This window comes from Muntiacus reevesi, chromosome 5, assembly GCF_963930625.1.
Source record: "Muntiacus reevesi chromosome 5, mMunRee1.1, whole genome shotgun sequence".
Classification (NCBI taxonomy): Eukaryota; Metazoa; Chordata; class Mammalia; order Artiodactyla; family Cervidae; genus Muntiacus; species Muntiacus reevesi.
Genome location: NC_089253.1, coordinates 125,129,232 through 125,148,680, shown reverse-complemented (window position 1 = coordinate 125,148,680; position 19,449 = coordinate 125,129,232). Strand labels below are relative to the sequence as shown.

General features: G+C 54.8%; 1 protein-coding gene across 4 annotated transcripts in view; it reads left to right on the top strand.

The window, feature by feature from the left end:
* Positions 1-19,449, top strand: part of NAV1 (neuron navigator 1) — a 205,311-nt gene that overhangs the window by 158,975 nt on the left and 26,887 nt on the right. For all 4 annotated transcript variants that reach the window (XM_065936376.1, XM_065936375.1, XM_065936377.1 and 1 more), the window contains 4 exons: positions 16,232-16,370; positions 16,811-17,108; positions 17,728-18,421; positions 18,617-19,060. In XM_065936376.1, the coding sequence (XP_065792448.1) occupies positions 16,232-16,370; positions 16,811-17,108; positions 17,728-18,421; positions 18,617-19,060 (1,575 nt within the window). The remainder of the gene's footprint in view (positions 1-16,231; positions 16,371-16,810; positions 17,109-17,727; positions 18,422-18,616; positions 19,061-19,449) is intronic.

Below are 19,449 nucleotides of genomic sequence, written 5' to 3'. Positions count from 1 at the left end.
GACTCCTCCCCAGAGGTCTCAGGAGGGTGGCAGCTCCTGGCAAGTGCTCACCCTCTGCCCTGGATTGATTTCTCAGTGCCGCTGCTGGAAAGGAAGGCCAATCGCGGATTCGGATGACACTGCCTGTGTGTGCCCTGAAGGCCACTGTCCTGTCACCAGCTCTGTATTTATCCTGAGCTGGTCCTCTTGGTGGACGTGAAGGGCACTCGGGTCTCTGACCACACCCTCCCAGGGGTCCGGCAGGACACATGCAAGCAGGCGGACGTGGGGAGGTTTCTCTTAGGTCCTAGATTGGGAGTGTGTGTTTGCTCTGTTCTGCTGGCTCTCCGAATGAATGTTCCTTGTCACGCTCCTCTCTGGTGGATGAAACGAGGACACCGTCAGGGTGATCACAGGCGGGAGACAGGTGGTGTGTTGCTGTCTGTTTCGAGTCAGGATTTTTAACTGGATGAGGAGACTCAGTGACCGGAAAAATGATCTCCTTGGTTTTTATGTGGAAATACTAGGAGGAAATTGGAAAGTGGGCTTTTATTATTTAATAGAGGAAAAGAGAAGAAAGGCGATAATGGAAGGCCAGGGATTCTGAGGTGAGAGGTTGAATGTGACACAGGGTGGTCAGAAGAAGGGTGTGAGGTGTTCAAAGGGAAGGCGGGGCCGCCAGGTGTGTGGGAGGCCGCGCCCGTCCAGTGCCTGCGCACAGCTGGGCGCTCACTGCCCACGCTGCCGCTCACGGCGTCCTGGTTGCATCCCCTGCCACCGCTTCTGATGCCTGCCCTGCGCTCCCAGGCTGCTTTGCGATCTGGAGCTGGGACCCCTCTGTTGCCGTGACCCCAACGGGAGACCAGGACGTCCCAGTCTGCCCCATCCCTGGGGCAGGGTCTGTGCTTCTCACTAGAAAAGGCTTTGCTTGTGTCAGCTTCACATCATCTACTCTTAAAACTACAAATATGTTTGAATCTATCTCATCCTGTGTTAAGGCAGTGCCTCCTCCTTCAGTTCATTTCAGTCGCTCAGTCGTGTCTGACTCTGCGACCCCATGAACTGCAGCATGCCAGGCCTCCCTGTCCATCACCAACTCCCAGAGTCCACCCAAACTCATGTCCATCGAGTCGATGATGCCATCCAACCATCTCATCCTCTGTTGTCCCCTTCTCCTCCTGCCCCCAATCCCTCCCAGCATCAGGGTCTTTTCCAATGAGTCAGCTCTTCGCATCAGGTGGCCAAAGGGTTGGAGTTTCAGCTTCAACATCAGTTCTTCCAATGAACACCCAGGACTGATCTCCTTTAGGATGGACTGGTTGGATCTCCTTGCAGTCCAAGGGACTCTCAAGAGTCTTCTCCAACACCACAGTTCAAAAGCATCAATTCTTCGGCGCTCAGCTTTCTTTATAGTCCAACTCTCACGGTGAAGGGCAGGCCAGCCTAGAGCTTCCTCTTTTCCTTCTCTTTTCCTCTCCTGCCTCCTCCATCACCACCCCCAACCTTTTATTTTCCTGTGTCAAAAGGAGCCAGTAACATTGCTGGTAGGAAAATCTTGTTTTGACTTGTAAACCCAGCAGGTTGAATCAGAAGGGCACTGAAAGGGAATAAAGGAGAGGTCTTTCTTAGTCTAGAGTTGCGTTTTGGTCCAAGACTTGTCAGCTGAAGAGTTACTTTCCATTTTGCTCTAGTTTCTTCTAGCCTAATGGTCAGCAAACTTTGGCCTTCTGGGCCAAATCTGGCCCACCACCTGTTTTGGTTTGGCCCACAAAGCAAAGAATGGTTTTCACATTTTTAAGTGATGTGAGAGGGGAAATTAAAAGAAGGATAATATTTTGTGACACCTGAAAGTCATATGAAATTCGAGTTTCATTTCCGTACTGTCTGTGGCTGCATTCCTGCTCCAGGGGCAGAGCTGAGAGGCTGCCACAGAACGTGGCCATCAAAGGCTAACAACATGACCAGTTCTTTACAGGAAAAACTTGCCACGTCCTGCTCTAGGCATGTAAAGCTTCCCGACTTTTCAGAGTACCGTCAGTTGTCTCTAATTCCTTATTGGTTTAAAGACAGCGCAGAAGTGCAAGAAGGACCATATGTCATCCCTTCCGTCAGCCAGGGGTTTGGGAGTTGGGCGAGGCTGTCCTGACGAGAGCCTCCGAAAGAGCCAGGGATGTGGGGAGGAAGCAGGAAGTGTCTCCCGAAACGTCAGCGCTGACAGCATTTTCACCCCTTTCCAAAAGCCTGTGAAACGGGACGTCTGTGTTGACTTTAGGAAGCGAAGGGGCCGTGGGTCCCAGACAGCACGCTGTCGACTGTTCCTCTTGACGAAGACGTGGACACTCAAGCTGGGATCACTTTTAACGCTCGGCACCTTAATTTTGTGATGTGTTAGTTTTTGTCAAGATTTTCTTTGTCCAGGTTAGGAATCAAAATTACTTTCCCAGATGTTCAGCTTTCAGAACACCCTGCTGGAGGGTGCTGGATGCCTTGCTTGTACCTGGGGAAGTCGAGGCCCAGCGGACCCGGCTACAGGCCTGGGTGCAGAGGGAAGGGCCCGGTGCTGCCCTTCACCCTCCAGAGCTGGGCAGGCTGCCTCCTGTGGGGTTCTCCCTCGTCTTCCGGTTCCCAGTTACGTTTTACTCTGCGAAGGATTTAATTTCTTCACTCTGAAAAATAAGGAAGTGCCTTTTTTCACTCCTACCTCTGAGAAAGTAGGAATCTCTGAAACAAGAGAGAACCCCATCGGCCTTCGGCCAGCCGAGTCAGCATTCCTCACCCGCAGTCGGTCCTAATTAGAGAGACTCCCGTTCAACAGCTCCGCGTTCTGCTGTTTCCTACGCTCTGGGCCCGCCAGCTGACATGGCAAAGCCATAAGCCACGCCTCGGAAACCCTCGCTCATTCCTCCCCATCCTCTCCCTTCTCTGTCTCGCCCGCCACCCTGCAATTATCCTTTCCCACATGAAGATGCCAGTGAGATACATTGATTCCTCTAATCCAGTTGCAGCCATTCTGTTCCAAAAAGTGCTGACCAGGCTGTTTGCAGGGCTGAATGACCGCGTGTGGTGTCATTAGGGGAGCACACACAGAACCTGGTTTCATCATAAGAACGCGGGTTTTCTCCAGCAGGACTCCCCTGCCAAGTCAGAGCAGCAGCCGTGGCTCACTCCTGCCTCCTCGCTCCTCCCAGCCCACACCTGCTGAGCCTGCTGATGGATCTGGGTGCTTTATGTGAGCTGTAATGACCTGTGGAGTCACAATCAAAAACCTCATGATAATAAGCCGCTGAACTGAAAACTGCCTGGACCCTGGAGGTGGTCAGGCTCCAATGTTTTCATGTATGAATATAGAATCAGCTAATTGTACCAAAATACCGAAGGCTGGGAGTTTAGACAATAGAAATCAATTCTCGCACAGTCTGGGAGGCTGGGACTCTCGGGTCAGGGTGCTTGGTTTCTGGTGAGAACGGTCTTCTGGCCAAGTCAGGCCCTCACATGGTGGGTCCTCCTCCTCAAAACATCAGTCTCGTTGGATCAGGGCCCCACCCTCCTGACCTCACTTAATTAACCTTAATGACCTCCCTAGAAGTCCTAGCTCCAAATATAATCATTGGGGGTTATAGCCTCAACTTAAGGATGTGGGGGGACACATTTCAGTCTTTAACAGTGGTCTAAGTGGGAGAAACTGTCTTAACCTCAGGGTAGAGATTAAATGCCAGAATCAAGAAGGCTATGCTTGAAGCAGGGTGTTAGGAGGCAAGATGATAATTTAAAAGAACTTTTCTCTGAGTCACAGACATTTGAGACTCCGAAGGTGTGATCAGACACTGGAAAATTGCACGGGTGCACAGAACTTCCTACGTTACCTGCAGGAGCACCCAGTCCTCCAGACCAGTTAAGGACTCGAAGCCAGCGGGCTCATTCTCTAGATCATTCTTTTGCCAATGCTGAGCCGGCCTCCCTCCAGATTCAGACACAAGCTGAATCTTGACCGGGGCGGGGTTCTGCCGAGGCCAGGACCGTATCCCTCTGCAGTAACCCTTCCAGGAGAGGGGAGGGAGCTGTGCTGGGCGGTGACAGCGGTCAACTCTGGCAGGGGAAGGGTGCAGGGAGCTAGGATGGGGATGCGTCCACGAGGGCGCCGTCCACACTCTCGGTGGCCAAGCAGCCTGTGTGTTTCTAGCAGCCCCTCCAGATGCCCATGTGGAAACTAGGAGTTGAGCCACTTGACAGACAGAGGCGGCAGTGGAAGTGGTGATTCCGAAACTCGGTGGGATGATCGAAGTACAGGGGGGCGTGGCATCTGATATTCTTGACTTTCACTTGAGTCGGGTTTGACCTCCAGGAAACACTTCCTGAATCTGTGGTGTTCATCTTCATAATCTTCCAGGCCGGGTCTGAGTAAGGATTCATCACCAAGGTGTTGCCCAGGTCTCACAGAGTAATGGGCTCCAAAACGGTGTTGTGGGATCTGCAGAGATTAAATGTGAATGGTAGAGTCCCCAGCCCATTCACAGAATTAGCCTCAGCATTTGAGAGTTGGACAAGATTCAGCAGATCTGCAGTCCAGGAAGTGTCTGTAACAGTTGCTGAAGCCCTCCGTTTCCTTAGGGCTGGGAGTGAGGGGCATGAGCTCACTGCCATGTGCCAAGGGGACCAAATAAATCCCCTGATTATACACATCCTCCAGTTTCCTGTTGGATTCTGGGCGCTGGGTCCTCAGAGTTCCTTCTGCTGGTGAGCTTTACCCTTAGACTTGGCAGACCCCTAGCGCGAGACATTTACTTTGGCTTCTTCTCTGCCCCACCCCCTCTTCCTCTAAATCTCTCTGCAGTTTGTCCTTGGCAAGACCCGGCTGCCTCGCTGTGGCCTCGGCCAAACCACAGACGTGTAGTGAAGTTGCGCTCGGCCTGCCCTGCAGAGCTGAGGCCACGCGGGGCGGTGAGAGCTTGCCGGTGCCTGAGCAGAACGCTGGTCTCTCTGCGTGGCCCCCGTCGTTTTCAGAACTGAACCTCACCCAGGTGCTCAGTTTCACTGTGGCTCCTCCATCGCCTTGTCTTCTTTCTGTCCCTGCTGTGTCACTCATTCGCTTTAACCTCTTAGATGCTCAGGGCTGTGGCCAGTCATTCAGGGTATGTGCCCAGTGCTTCTGCCACGTCTGGTGCCATCCGGGGAAGGGTCAGCTGGCACTGACCTAGGTCACAGGCCAACTGCAGCCACAGCCGCGCTGATGAGCCCCGCCTCTTCCAGGCGGACAGCCTGTCAACCAAAAGTTTCCTCCAAGACACGGCTTCCAGAGGCGGTAATATTATCATTTAAGCATTAATATGAAGTTATTAATAAGATACAGAGCATTCTTTTTTCAAACGAAGTCTTGACTCTGGTGCTGAATGTGAACCCTTACCACACCTCAGTTTGGGCCGGCCGCGTTTCAGGGATTCGGCGTGTGGACGTGCCTGGCCCGTGGCTGCCAGGTTACAGAGACCTGTGAGGGCACTGCGCTTCCCTGGCTGCTCGGCGGGGAAGCATCCACCTGCCGGTGCAGGAGAGGCAAGAGACGCGGCTTTGATCCCCGAGTCAGGAAGGCCCCCTGGAGGAGGAGATGGCACCCACTCCAGTGTTCTTGCCTGGAGAACCCATGGACAGAGGAGTCTGGCGGGCTACAGTCCATGGGGTCACAAAAGAGTCAGACATGACTTAGTAACTAAACAACGACAGGAGTCGACCCCCTGGTAACCAAGGGGACAGAGGGCTTGCTTGCTGCAGGGGCCAGAGCGCGAGCCTCACCGGCCAGCTGTGAGGTCAGGACCCGTCCTCGGGCTGGGAGTAGCTCCGGGGAGGCCTGGCTGTCATCCAAGCTGCTCACCTCCCAGAAAGGGCCTTCAGGACAGCGACGGGCAGGGCCTCCTCGAAGTGCACTGAGGAGCACCCAGGACGCTCCGCAGCACCAAGCTCGGCCTCAGGCAGGACCGGCAGTCACCTCTGCTGTTTGGCCCAGATCCCGGGACCCGGCGTCTTCCTGACTGAAGACTTCAGGGACTCCCTGGCGGTCCCGTGGTTAAGGCTGCACCTCCAGTGCAAGGGCTGCGGGTTCTGGTCGGGGAGCTAGGATCCCGCTCCCTGCAGCCAAAGGAAACCCCAAACATAAAACAGAGCAACATTGTAACAAATTCAATGAAGACTTTTAAAAAGAGTCCACATCGACAACAAAAAATACTGGAAAAAAAAACACCCTCTGCCCAGGTCTGTAGCAAACAGGTGCTGAAGCAGGCGCCATGGGCCTCGCGGATGCCCCGCGGTCAGCCATCTCCCACCACAGCCTCGGCAGCTTCATGGGGCTCGGCCGTCACGTTCCGTCCTGGACGGTGAGCAGGGAGGCCGTGGCCGTCTTCAGACCTGGAGCAAGGGTCAGGACGACAGTGATTTGGAGGCTCCTTCCGTGTGTGGTTCTGACTCAGGCTGGTCCTGACCAAGCCCTGTCCACCTTTCCGGTCCCCTGAAGTAGAGCAGTTTGAGCCGCGGGGCCGCCACGCCATCTGGGGACCTCGTCCAAGGTGCTTGTGCCGGTGGGATGTTCCGTTGTTTGACCCGCAGCCACGCCGGCCCTGGGAGCCGGGCCAGCCCATCACGGGAGTCGCCGTCCTCACCGTGGCAGTAGGGCTGGGCTCTGCCCCAGGCCTGAGTCCCGCTGACTCACCTGTGCTCGCTGCCGCCTGTCTAACGGCCGGGCCCTGCAGGGGTCGAATCACAGGTCCCGAGTTGGTGACTCTCCCCGGGGCCCACCCGATGTCTGTAGGTTCACAGAGCATGGCCACCCTTGCAGGTTCAGTGATGGGCCCTGGAAGGCTCCCATGTCTGACTCGGGCTGCTTTTTATGAGCAGTTGAGGACTGTGTTTCCTGAAGGCTTTGCAGTCTGTGGTCAGAGAGCCTCCTGCTGTCCTGGAGCGAGTTTCTGTTCAGAAGGGAGTGATACCAGTGGAGACCAGGAGGGCTTGGGCGTCTGCTGGGGCTGTAACCTCAGGCTTCCAGCTCCGTCAGCCCCACCTGGGAGCGGCGTGTGTGCTCACTGCTGGTGGTCCCCTGGGGGTGCGGGGTGCAGCTGCAGATGCTTCCGCGTTGCCGTCTGCCTGACGCTGCCCTCAGAGTCAGCTGTTGTTTAGTTGCCCTGTCGTGTCTGACTCTTTACAGCCCCAAGGACTGTAGCCTGCTAGGCGCCTCGGTCCATGGGATTTTCCTGGCAAGAGTACTCGAGTGGGTTGCCATTCCCTTTCTGGGGGATCTTCCCAATCCAGGAATTGAATCCACGTCTCCTGCATTAAAAGCAGATTCCTTACCACCGAGGCACTGGGGAGGCCTCAGCTGGGAGTAAAAATGACTCCACAAGAAGAAAACAATCAGCCTAGCTCTTACACCAGTCTGTTGTATCTTGGATGTTTCTCAGAGGAAAAAATAAGGTTTTGTGTACAGAGCTCTTATCCATTAAGTGGTAAATAACCAGAGAAACATGGTTTCCTCAGGTTCATCTCTTTACTGCTTCATCAGGCACATATATTCTGGACCAAAGGAAAACAGACTCAATGTCAGGCCTGACTTCCAAAGGCTGCTGGAGAAGGGAGAACTGAGGTCTTCTCCCGTGCACCACCGGCCCGCCGCTGGCCCGGACCCTCGGCCTCTGGCGGCCTGAGGCGCCCTTGGCCCCTGCGCTCTGGGGGCGACGGCTGGGAGGGGCGCCTGGCCGCAGCCAAGAGCTTTGTGAGCGCTGCACGGCCCCCAGAGGGAGGGTGCGCCCGCCCCGGGCCTGCAGACACACGGGGCAGCGTCCAGGTGCACCACCCCCTCCGCGGCCAGGTTCTCCTCCCACAGAGATGGGTGCGCCCACGCGGCCCAGGGCCAGGAAGTGAGAACACGAACAGCAATCATCTCGCAGCCGAGATGGAGGGCTTAGTGATTTACTGACGGGAACAGTGCAGTCACCGTACACTGCCACTTCCACCCAACGGCAGGAAGCTGGAGAAGGAACAATTACGATTTAGAAAAGAAAACCGTAAGTGTCTAAGCATACAGTGTTCTAACTGAACCAAGTTTCCGGGGAGCAAGAATGCTTGGCGGCTTTCATCCCAGAGGCCCGGTGGGAGGGGGTCAACCCACCAGCGATGAGGAGAAGGAGACAGCTGGACTCCGTACAAACTTCTGGAGGCTACATGTGAATTGGCTACAAGGAGACACAGTCACAGAGCAAGTGCGACCCCGGCCAGCCCCAGTTATTTCCCACGACGCCTTCCCTGGGAGCACGCAGGGGCCGCAAGCCGATGACCAAGGGCAGGGTAGAGACGGGGCAGACGCCCTTCCCAGCCAGGGAGCACAGAGCAGCCACCCGGTGCCTGGCCGCGCAGCGCAGGAGAGGCTGAGAGCGGGGCCCCCCGCAAGCACAAGGCCCTCCTCTCGTGCCCGGGGCAGCCCCGGCAGCCGGGCTGCAGAACACAGAGAAGGCTGGCGTCACCACGGTCTCATCCCAGCCCCACAGGAAGAGCAGCCTTGATCCGGCCCCCGAGACGTGAGGACCCGACTTTAACCAAAGTGACCGCAGAGCCGAGAATTGGCTCCACCGTGGGGGAGACCGACTCTGCCCTCAGCTCTGCGGGCGTCTGCTCCCAGGTGTCGCTTCCCATGCGCTTACTCACAGAACCGACAGCTGACTCGGTGTTGGAGCTGGCAGAAGGATCATTGAGTGCTTTTTCTAAGTACTTTGAAGGATCCGGTAGACGGGCTGGATCACGTGCTTGCGTAGACCGAGAAAGAGATCTGGAAGTTCTACAAAGAGAAAGGTTATCGATTCCCACTGAAGCGAGGATCCTTCAGAAACACACTGCAGGTCACTATTGGAGAACGGATCTCTGGCACGGGGAAGCTGTAACCGCTCCTCTGAGTGAGCACCCCCGCTGTCACAGGTCTGCCTGCTGTGTAGACACTGAGGCACAGAGGCCAGAACTCTGTCCTGCCCCTCGGGAGACTGCCTGTAAGGCGGACGCTCCCGCAGAGCCCGAGACGCGATGAGGAGACACGGGAGAGGGTGACGCAGAGGACCACGGGAGCCTGGAGGAAGCTGGTGTTTGTGTGGACCTTGGCTGCACACTACGGGGCTGGAAGAAGCCCGTGGAGGCAGATCGGCTGTGTGCGCCCCGCATTGGGTGCCCACGGTGATGCCAGGACTCCTGAACCCTCGCAGAGAGGTCACGCGTGGTGGTGAGGGGCCTCGTGCTGCACGTCGGTGCTTCCATGGAGCAAGAAGGGGGTCCGTGGGAAAGGCGGCCCGCACCCTGCCCACCCATGTCCCGCGAGGCTGCGTCACATTCCCGGTGTGCATGGAGAATTAAGCCACCCCACTCTGCCTCCTCTTCTTTCTGATTTCCTATCCATTCCCATCTTTCCCCTCCTTGTGTGGTGAGCCAGATCTCCACAGTCTTCATCAAACATCCATCAGCTGATGCTGCCCTGTAGACATGACCTCCAGGGTGTTCGCCATGTTGACCTCAAATTCAACCCTGGGCAGAGTTTACGGGACTTGAGTTCTGAGAGTCCAGCCCCCACGTTTGTATTCTTAATCATGCAATACGCGCGTGCTCATGGATGCAGGGTTTGAGTCGGTTGTCTCAGCAGCGAGGAGCTAATGGAGGTTTTGGAAAGGCTGTCAGGCCTCTTCTGATGGTGTTTGGTGTATCCCTGGAAGAGGGGGCTCGGTAGACAGTGGGGTGGGTAGAGGCTTTCATGGGGGTTCAAGTGTGAGCACGTCCAGATTTGACCCAGAGCAAAAGCAAGAGAGACGTGAAGGAAGAAAAGGCGACGGGCTGGTGGTACCACAGCCGGGACTGGGCTGGGGGGTGAGGACGGAGGAGAAGGAGTTGGAGGTGTAGATAAGGTAGGAAGACAGGAAGAAACAGTCATGCTTCTAGTGGAAACAGGAAGTGGGAAGTTTAAGATGTGGCGGGAGAGGTTTAGGGGTTTGAGGGGATGGGTAAATGGGAAGATCCTGCAGAGAAAGTTCCCCGCTTGACCTGTCCCAGCGCATTAGAGACGCCCCTCGAGTCGCCTCTGCTGTCTGGTTTCTGTGTGACTCAGCCCCCCCTCCTGAGCTGCTTCAGACGCTCTTCACTGTCTTCTCTCAGGGTGAGTGAGAAAGGTCTTACAGTAACCACCCCAGAGGGAGAGCTTGGTTCCAAGTTGGTGGTGTAAAGTGGTGTAAACGCACAGGAGAACACCTCTCCTATATGTCAGGTGCCCATTAGTGACTGCTGTTTGGATTTATAGGTAGAATGTAGAATACTAAGTTCTCTGCGAAATGCCAGACTGGATAACTCACAAGCTGGAATCAAGATTGCGTGGAGAAATATCAACAACCTCAGAAATATCAACAACCTGCAGATGATTCCACTCTAATGGCAGAAGGCGAAGAGGAACTAAAGAGGCTCTTGATAAAGCTGAAAAAGGAGAGTGAAAAAACTGGCTTAAAACTCAACATTCAAAACACTGAGAATGGCATCCAGTCCCATCTTCATGGCAAATGGCAAATAGATGCGGGAACAGTGGAAACAGTTGACAGGTCCTCCCTGTGAACACAGAGCTTCCAAAGACCTCAGGGTGAGGGGCCCAGGCTTACAGGTGAGCGTCAGCCATGGATTGTCAGTGCTCCCAGAAGTCTCACCAGTACAGACAGAACAAAGTAAGTTGGAGCCAGGAACTAGGCAGAGAGCTTGTGGACCTGCCCCTCCAGACAGACAAGTGAGTGAGCGTCTCTGAGAGTTGAGAAGAGGTTACGTCCTTGAGAGAAAGACCGATAATGCTGTTGTATAAAATGGAAACATACTGATAGCAGAAATGAAGATCTTAAAGGAGGCAATGGAGATAAAACTGAGGCCGCTGCTCAAAGAGTAGAGTTTAAAATACATACGTGTGTGTGTGTGTGTGTGTGTGTTGATGGAAAATAAGAGAAAATCAGAACCTCAACTTTAGACTATCGTCTGAGTAACAGTCTAGAGAGAGAGAGCTGGAAAGTGGAAGAAACCGTGAAAGGAGTTAACTGGAGGGAGTTTCCCAGGGCTGAGGGCGTGAGTGTCTAGGTGTCAGGGGCCAGGGGGGCACCAGCTCACGCATACACAGGCCTCACCAGCCACATTGTCCGCGATGCCTCAGAACACCAGGGGAGGTGCTGAGTGATCCCAGAGAGGAAACCCACCGAAACCTTAAGGACTGGGAGTCACAACGGCAGCGGCAGAGGCTGGGCCATGGAGCAAGGCCCTCACGGTTGGAGAGGACATTATCTTCAGCTAGGAATTCAACGTCCGGCCAAAATCTCACACGTGAAATAGAAAAACAACACTTTGTAATGTGTTAGATCTTATAAAGTTTGCCTTCCGAGGATGCTTTTCCAGGAATCTACTTCAAGAGGCACTCATTGAAACACGGGAGTGAACTGACGCAGGGGCTGAGGTTCCGCCTGAGAGCAGGCTCTCAGAGCCTGCGGCTGGGGTGGCGGGGTGCGGGCAGCAGGGGCCGGGCGGGGGCCGGGCGGGGTGCGTGTCAGTGGGCACGAGAAGCCGTTCCCGTGGTCACCACAGATGAGGGACGGTGGTCCTCTCCCTGTATAGTGTTACATAATATCCGAGCCTTGCCTATAGCATATACTTGTCTAATCTCTCCAACTGGAGATGCTTACCCCTTCAGTCATGAACACAGAATTTTCCTTTTGTTCAGCACCTACAAAGCAATTTCTCCAGGAAGGCTTCCTGTCATCCAGCCAGCCTTCTCGGCAGTTAGGCTTATGCTTCCTCATGACCGCAGGAGGGTCTGTGACTCAGGAGGGGGCATCTCTGGAGCCAAGAGGAGCGTGTGTCCCCCTCCCCCACCTCAGCCTTAGGCTTTCCGTCAACACTGAGCAAAGCACAGGTTTCTTGGGGTTGGTGGACTGCAAAGTCCTCATTGCCCATGAGAGTTTTCTCTGCTGTGAGGCCTCGATGACCACCAGTTAATCTCGGTGGAAGGTTCAGTGGAAGGACAGACTTCTCGTGTCTTTGACCTGAGAGAACGCCCTGGGAATTGTGTGTGTGTGCTTGCCAGAGAGCTCATCTTGACCCAGGAGAACCGATGGGATGTTACAACCATATTGATCTTTCCCCCTCAGTGTCTCTTCTCTTCAAAATGGGAGGGAGGACGACCTTAGCCCAAGACAGGTGTGAGATTTAATATACGTCACCACTCAGGGGGGTGGAGGAGAGTCGAATGGCCATTTAGTGATGGCCGTGATTCCTAGTAATGAAGTCGAGCTCGCTCTGTGGTGTGGTCCAATCCCTTGCTCTTTGCTTTCTCACTGTGTTTGGATTAATCCCTGCAGAACAACAAGCCAAACATCCAAACCACCCACTTTCCTCTTCCCAGCAAATAAATCACAGGGAGACTGGCCTAAGTCTGGGCCAAGCCCTTAGATGCCTTGTGTGTCTGATTTTTGTTCCATGAGATGAAACTCAAAATAAATCAAAAGGGAACAGTGTTCCAGAAACCAGCAGATTCATGGAAAACATCTTCAGCCTCTTCAGCACACATGTGAAGCTGATGAATGAGGGTTTAGAGGTTCCCACGGACACCGGTTCATGCACTGCAGTCTCGCTAGAGGTTCATGTTCAGTTTGAGGCTCCAAAGCTGAAAGTGGAACTTCAGATTTCACAGGAACCTGGAGAACTCTTTAGGGTTCAGAAGGAAGAAATAGAAATGCGGGAAGGCGTGGGGAACAGGACATTTGAAGAAAGGTTGTAGAAGATGGAATTTGAGCTTTGAAAATAATGTGTGAACACAGAGACGCCTTTGGTAGCAAGCTCAGATGATACAAGAGGAGTCTGGTGTGAATGGGGGAGGAGGCATTTCTTTCAGATGTTAAAAGTAAACCTTCTGACGGTGAAACTTGTCAAACACAGAAATCAATAGCCAAGGCACTGCGGGACAGTGGCTGAGGCTGGGTCCGGCTCTCTGGGAGTGTGGACCAGGTTCCGATAGAAAGATGCTCAGGCAGATGTTGACAGCCATCGGGTGCTCCGAGCAGCTAGCAGGAAAAGGAGACCTCTGAGCACGTGTGGTCCCTGCGCTTGGCCACCGCGCCCAGAGTGGGGCGCCGTCACCAGAGGAGCAGGGCTTACTGTTGAGAAGCGGGACCTGGTCTCAGACAGGGAGAGAAGCATGAGACGTGATGGATCTAAGCCGCTCTGAAAAGATCAGTCTTCTTCCACCCTAGTTACCAGGTATAGAGAATTTTAGAAAAGGGAGACGAAATGCCTAAAAGAACACATCTAAAAGTAAAGACATGGTGATTTTAGGATTGGAAGGGACATGGGTCTGTACGGTTAGGTCAATCCAAGAATGGCCTTGTCTTTATAATACACTGTTCTGCTAAGCAGACAGAACATCCTCCTTGGCCAGATAAAGCTCGGTTCAGCTCAGTCACTCAGTCATGTCCGACTCTTTGCGACCCCATGGACTGCAGCATGCCAGGCTTCCCTGTCCATCACCAACTCCCGGAGCTTGCTCAGACTCTTGTCCATCGAGTTGGTGATGCCATCCAACCATCTCATCCTCTGTCATCCCCATCTCCTCCTGCCTTCAATCTTTCCCAGCATCAGGGTCTTTTCCAGTGAGTCAGCTCTTCCCACCAGATGGCCAAAGCATTGGAGTTTCAGCTTCAGCATCAGTCCTTCCAATGAATAATCAGGACTGATTTCCTTTAGGATGGACTGGTTGGATCTCCTTGCAGTCCAAGGGACTGTCAGAGTCTTCTCTAACACCACAGTTCAAAAGCATCAATTCTTTGGCGTTCAGCTTTCTTTATAGTCCAACTCTCACATCCATACATGACCACTGGAAAAACCATAGCTTTGACTAGACAGACCTTTGTTGGCAAAGTAATGTCTCTGCTTTTTAATATGCTGTCTAGGTTGGTCATAGCTTTTCTTCCAAGAAGCACGCATCTTTTAATTTCATGGCTGCAGTCACCATCTGCAGTGATTTTTGGAGCCCCCAAAAATAAAGTCTGTCACTGTTTCCATTGTTTTCCCATCTATTTGCCATGAGGTGATGGGGCCAGATGCCATGATCTTAGTTTTCTGAATATTGAGTTTTAAGCCAACTTTTTCACTCTCCCCCTTCACTTTCATCAAGAGGCTCTTTAGTTCTTCTTCACTTTACTGCTATAAGTGTGGTGTCATCTGCATATCTGAGGTTATTGGTATTTCCCCCAGCAGTCTTGATTCCAGCTTGTGCTTCATCCAGCCTGGGATTTTGAATGATGTACTCTGCATATAAGTTAAATAAGCAGGATGACAATATACAGCCTTGACGTACTCCTTTCCCGATTTGGAACACAGTCTGTTGTTCCATGTCCAGTTCTAACTGTTGCTTTTTGAACTGCATACAAATTTCTCAGGAGGCAGGTCAGGTGGTCTGGTATTCCCATCTCTTGAAGAATTTTCCAGAGTTTGTTGTGATCCACACAGTCAAAGGCTTTGGCATAGTCAATAAAGCAGAAGTAGATGTTTTTCTGGAACTCAATCTTGCTTTTTCAATGATCCAACAGGTGTTGCCAATTTGATCTCTGGTTCCTCTGCCTTTTCTAAATCCAGCTTGAACATCTGGAAGTTCACAGTTCACATACTGTTGAAGCCTGGCTTGGAGCATTTTAAGCATTACTTTGCTAGTGTGTGAGATGAGGACAATTGTGCGGTAGTTCGAGCATTCTTTGGGATTGGAATGAAAACTGACCTTTTCCAGTCCTGTGACTGCTGCTGAGTTTTCCAAATTTTCTGGCATATTGAGTGCAGCACTTTTCACAGCATCATCTTTCAGGATTTGAAATAGCTCAAATGGAATTCCAGTACCTCCACTAGCTTTGTCCATAGTGATGTTTCCTAAGGCCCACTTGACTTCTTATTCCAGGAAGTCTGGCTCTAGGTGAGTGATCACACCGTCGTAGTTTATCTGGGTTGTGAAGATCTTTTTGTATAGCTCTATGTGTTCTTGCCACCTCTTCTTCCTATCTTCTGCTTCTGTTAGGTCCGTACCATTTCTGTCCTTTATTGAGCCCATCTTTGCATGAAATGTTCCCTTGGTATCTCTAATTTTCTTGAAGAGATCTCCTAGTCTTTCTCATTCTATTGTTGTCCTCTGTTTCTTTGCATTGACACTGAGGAAGGCTTTATCTCTCCTTGCTCTTCTTCGGAACTCTGCATTGAAATGGGTATGTCTTTCCTTTTCTCCTTTGCCTTTCACATCTTTTATTTTCTCAGCTATTTGTAAGGCCTCCTCAGAGAAGCATTTTGCTTCTTTGCATTTCTTTTTCTTGGGGATGATCACTGCCTCCTATACAGTGTCACGAGCCTCCATCCATAGTTCTTCAGACACTCTGTCTATCAGATCGAATCCTTTAAATGTATTTGTCATTTCCACTGTATAATCATAAGGGATTTGATTTAGGTCATACCTGAATGGTCTAGTGGTTTTCCCTACTTTCTTCCGTTTAAGTCTGAATTTGGCAATAAGGAGCTCATGATCTGAGCCACAGTCAGCTCCTGGTCTTGTTTCTGCTGACTGTGTAGAGCTTCTCCATCTTTGGCTGCAAAGAATGTGATGAATCTGATTTCGGTGTCGACCGTCTGGTGATGCCCCTGTGTAGTCTTCTCTCGTGTTGTTGGAAGAGGGTGTTTGCTATGATCAGTGTGTTCTCTTGACATAGCTTTGTTAGCCTTTGACCTGCTTCATTTTGTACTCCCAAGGCCAAACTTGCCTGTTACTCCTCCAGATATCTCTTGACTTCCTGCTTTTGCATTTCAGTCCCCTATAATGAAAAGGACATCTTTTTTGGGTGTTAGTTCTATAAGGTCTTATAGATCTTCATAGAACCGTTCAACTTCAGCTTCTTCAGCATAACTGGTTGGGGCATAGACTTGGATTACTGTGATATTGGTTTATGTTGGTTATTTTGCCTTGGAAGCGAACAAATAAAGCTAGTCCCTTCCTTTTATAAAAGAACATCACCAGGTGTTTAATACAAGTAAGTTTAAATCAAGCTTTGCTCTGCTACCAAGTCTAGGATTAACCCCCAGACTCTCTGTTCTTGGCCTGTCTGTCTGCTGGAGTGCAGCCATCCTCTCCTCCGTAAGGGAACTTTTGTTCTCGCCCTGGCTTCTGTCTTGACTGCTCACCTTTCTCCCCCGCCCACAGCTGGGATGAGAGCAGCTCCATCAGCAGTGGGCTCAGTGATGCCTCCGACAACCTCAGCTCCGAAGAGTTCAATGCCAGCTCTTCACTCAACTCCCTGCCCACCACGCCCACGGCGTCTCGCAGGAACTCGACAATAGTGGTAGGTGCGGGTGCAGACGTGGGCCCCCTTCTCGAGGCCGACCGCGGGCAGGCCCGGCCGCACCTGTGTGCGGCGTGGTGTGTGCTCTACACGCGGGATGGCGTGCACACTGTGTGCGTGCACCAGTCCGTGGGATTGGTCCCCACATGCACGGAATCGAGTCTGCGAGCTGGCGGGAAGGAACACCTAGGGTGTGATCTGTCCTGGGGGCAGGTCTGTTTGGCGCCCACGCCCGTTTGGAGGATGCCTGTGAGCGCTGTCCCACCTGGAGAGGAGAAGCCTGGCGTGCGTGCGCTGTCATCTCCAGCAGCCTGGGGTGCAGGCGAAAGCCTGGGTCTCCGAGTCCCCTGGAGAGGAGGGCCCTCCATGGCCCCCGTTTGCCCTCTGGCCCTGCCCTCCCTGTCCCGCTGAGCGTCCACCCCACCCTCTCTTGCCTCCAGCTGCGCACAGACTCGGAGAAGCGCTCACTGGCGGAGAGCGGGCTGAGCTGGTTCAGTGAGTCGGAGGAGAAGGCCCCCCGCAAGCTGGAGTACGACAGCGGCAGCCTGAAGATGGAGACTGCGGGGTCCAAGTGGCGGCGGGAGCGGCCCGAGAGCTGCGACGACGCGTCCAGGGCCGGGGAGCTGAAGAAGCCGGCAGGCCTGGGCCCGCCCGGGCCCCTGAAGAAGGGCAAGACCCCGCCCGTGGCTGTCACCTCGCCCATCACCCACACGGCCCAGAGCGCCCTCAAGGTGGCAGGTGAGCCCAGGGGGCAGGTCCCAGGCCCGCGGCCTGCTTCCCTGGTGGTCCCGGTCCTCTCGACCGGTAACTCCTGGGGGGGCGGCATCGACCAGCCTGCTTGCAGCTCCCACACGTCACTTGGCAGGGCTCCAGAACGTCCTGAGTCAGGGAATACGGGCAGATGCGGGCACAGGGGCTCCACATGCTGAGAAGGCTGAGCCAGATGTAGGGCAGGAGGGAGCCTGGCCTGACCTGCCTCCCACACTGCCCAGTGATTCCTCTCCTCTCCTGGGATCTTGAGTGATATCCTCACACCTCCCGGGGCCCTGGGTGCCATCCCGGGAGATTCTGGCAGTGTCAGAGAGGTGCCCACGGGGCAGACCCTTGGTGACCTGATGTTAGACGTGTGCCCTTCTTGATCGTCTTGTGCTTTCAACCAAACTGGGACCTCCTAGCCTGGGAGCGGAAAACACCAAAAAACAGAAATCGAACAGCTGGACGCGAGGCCTGCACAGAACGGTCCTCAGCCCGTGGGTCCCCGATCGCCCGCAGTTAGGCCCAGCACTCCATGGCGCCCCTCCTCCCGGGGTGGGGAGACGCTGGCTCTCCTACTGCTCACAGTGCCCACCCTCCGCAGGCAAACCCGAGGGCAAGGCCGCCGACAAGGCCAAGCTGGCCGTGAAGAGCACGGGCCTGCAGCGCTCCTCCTCAGACGCCGGCCGCGACCGCCTGGGCGATGCCAAGAAGCCTCCCTCAGGCATCGCACGCCCGTCCACATCAGGGTCCTTCGGCTACAAGAAGCCCCCTCCTGCCACGGGCACGGCCACTGTCGTGCAGACAGGGGGCTCGGCCACACTTGGCAAGGCCCAGAAGTCCTCAGGCATCCCCGTGAAGCCGGCAAATGGGCGCAAGACAAGCCTGGACGTGTCCAACAGCGTGGAGCCTGGGTTCCTGGCCCCAGGCGCCCGCTCCAACATCCAGTACCGCAGCCTGCCGCGGCCAGCCAAGTCCAGCTCCATGAGCGTGACCGGCGGGCGCGGTGGCCCCAGGCCTGTGAGCAGCAGCATCGACCCCAGCCTCCTCAGCAGCAAGCCGGCGGGCCTGGCACCCTCCAGGCTGAAAGAGCCCTCCAAGGTGGCTGGCGGGCGGGCCGCCCCGGCCCCAGTCAACCAGACGGATCGGGAGAAGGAGAAGGCCAAGGCCAAGGCCGAGGCGCTGGGCCCTGACGGCCTGTCCCTGAAGAGCGTCGGCTCCCCCGAGAGCACGCCCCGGAGCCAGGCGGGCCACACCCCAGCCCCCAAGCTGGCGGAGCTGCCCCCCACCCCGCTCAGGTACGTCCTGCATATGTGTGCCCACCCCGCCCGCCACGGCCTGCGCCAACCCACCCGGTCAGGGGTCCTCCGCAGCCTCAGGGGCGCTCAGAGCCCCGGAGTACCGAAGAGGACGAGGACTTGGCCCAGGTCCCGGCTGCCCGCCGCCGCCCTGTCCCTGGAGCCCACACGTCTGTCTTGCCCTCGCTTCCCCAGGGCCGCGGCCAAGAGCTTCGTCAAGCCGCCGTCCCTGGCCAACCTCGACAAAGTCAACTCCAACAGCCTGGACCTGCCGGTGTCCGGCGACGCCCCTGCACCCAAGGCCACAGACCTGCACACTCCGGGCCCGGCCGCCGGGGGCCCCCTCACCTCCTGCTTCACCCCCAGCCCAGCCCCCATCCTCAACATCAACTCGGCCAGCTTCTCGCAGGGCCTGGAGCTCATGAGCGGCTTCGGCGTTCCCAAGGAGCCCCGCATGTACCCCAAGCTCTCGGGGCTGCACCGGAGCATGGAGTCCCTACAGATGCCCATGAGCCTACCCGGCGCCTTCCCCAGCGGCGCCCCCGCCCCCGGCAGCCCCGCGCCCCCCACCGCCCCCGCCGCAGAGGACGCCGAGGAGCTGGCCTGGAGCGGAAGCCCCAGGGCCGGGCAGCTGGACAGGTAGGCGGCCGCATCTGCTTCCCTCTCCGTGACCTTCAGCGTCTGTGTGATTAAGCGTGTCTGCTCCTTGCGCTGTGGATGAACAAGCTTTCGTTTCTGTGTTTTGATCCCGATTCTCACCTCCTGTGTGGGAAGCCAGTCCATAGATGCTGGCGGACTTCTCAGGACCTCCTGGCGGGTTTAACCTGCCAGCCGAAGCTGCTTCTTCCTGGCCCCAGATCACTCCTGTAACGTCACATGCTGCTTTCCGTCTCCCATCGTATCATCTTATGAGAACAGTTATTTGCATGTATTTACTTACGTTGGCCACGCTGTGCGGCAGGCAGGCCCTTTGTCCCCTGGTCAGGAACTGAACCTGAGCCCCCGCACTAGGAGCACAGAGATCCCCC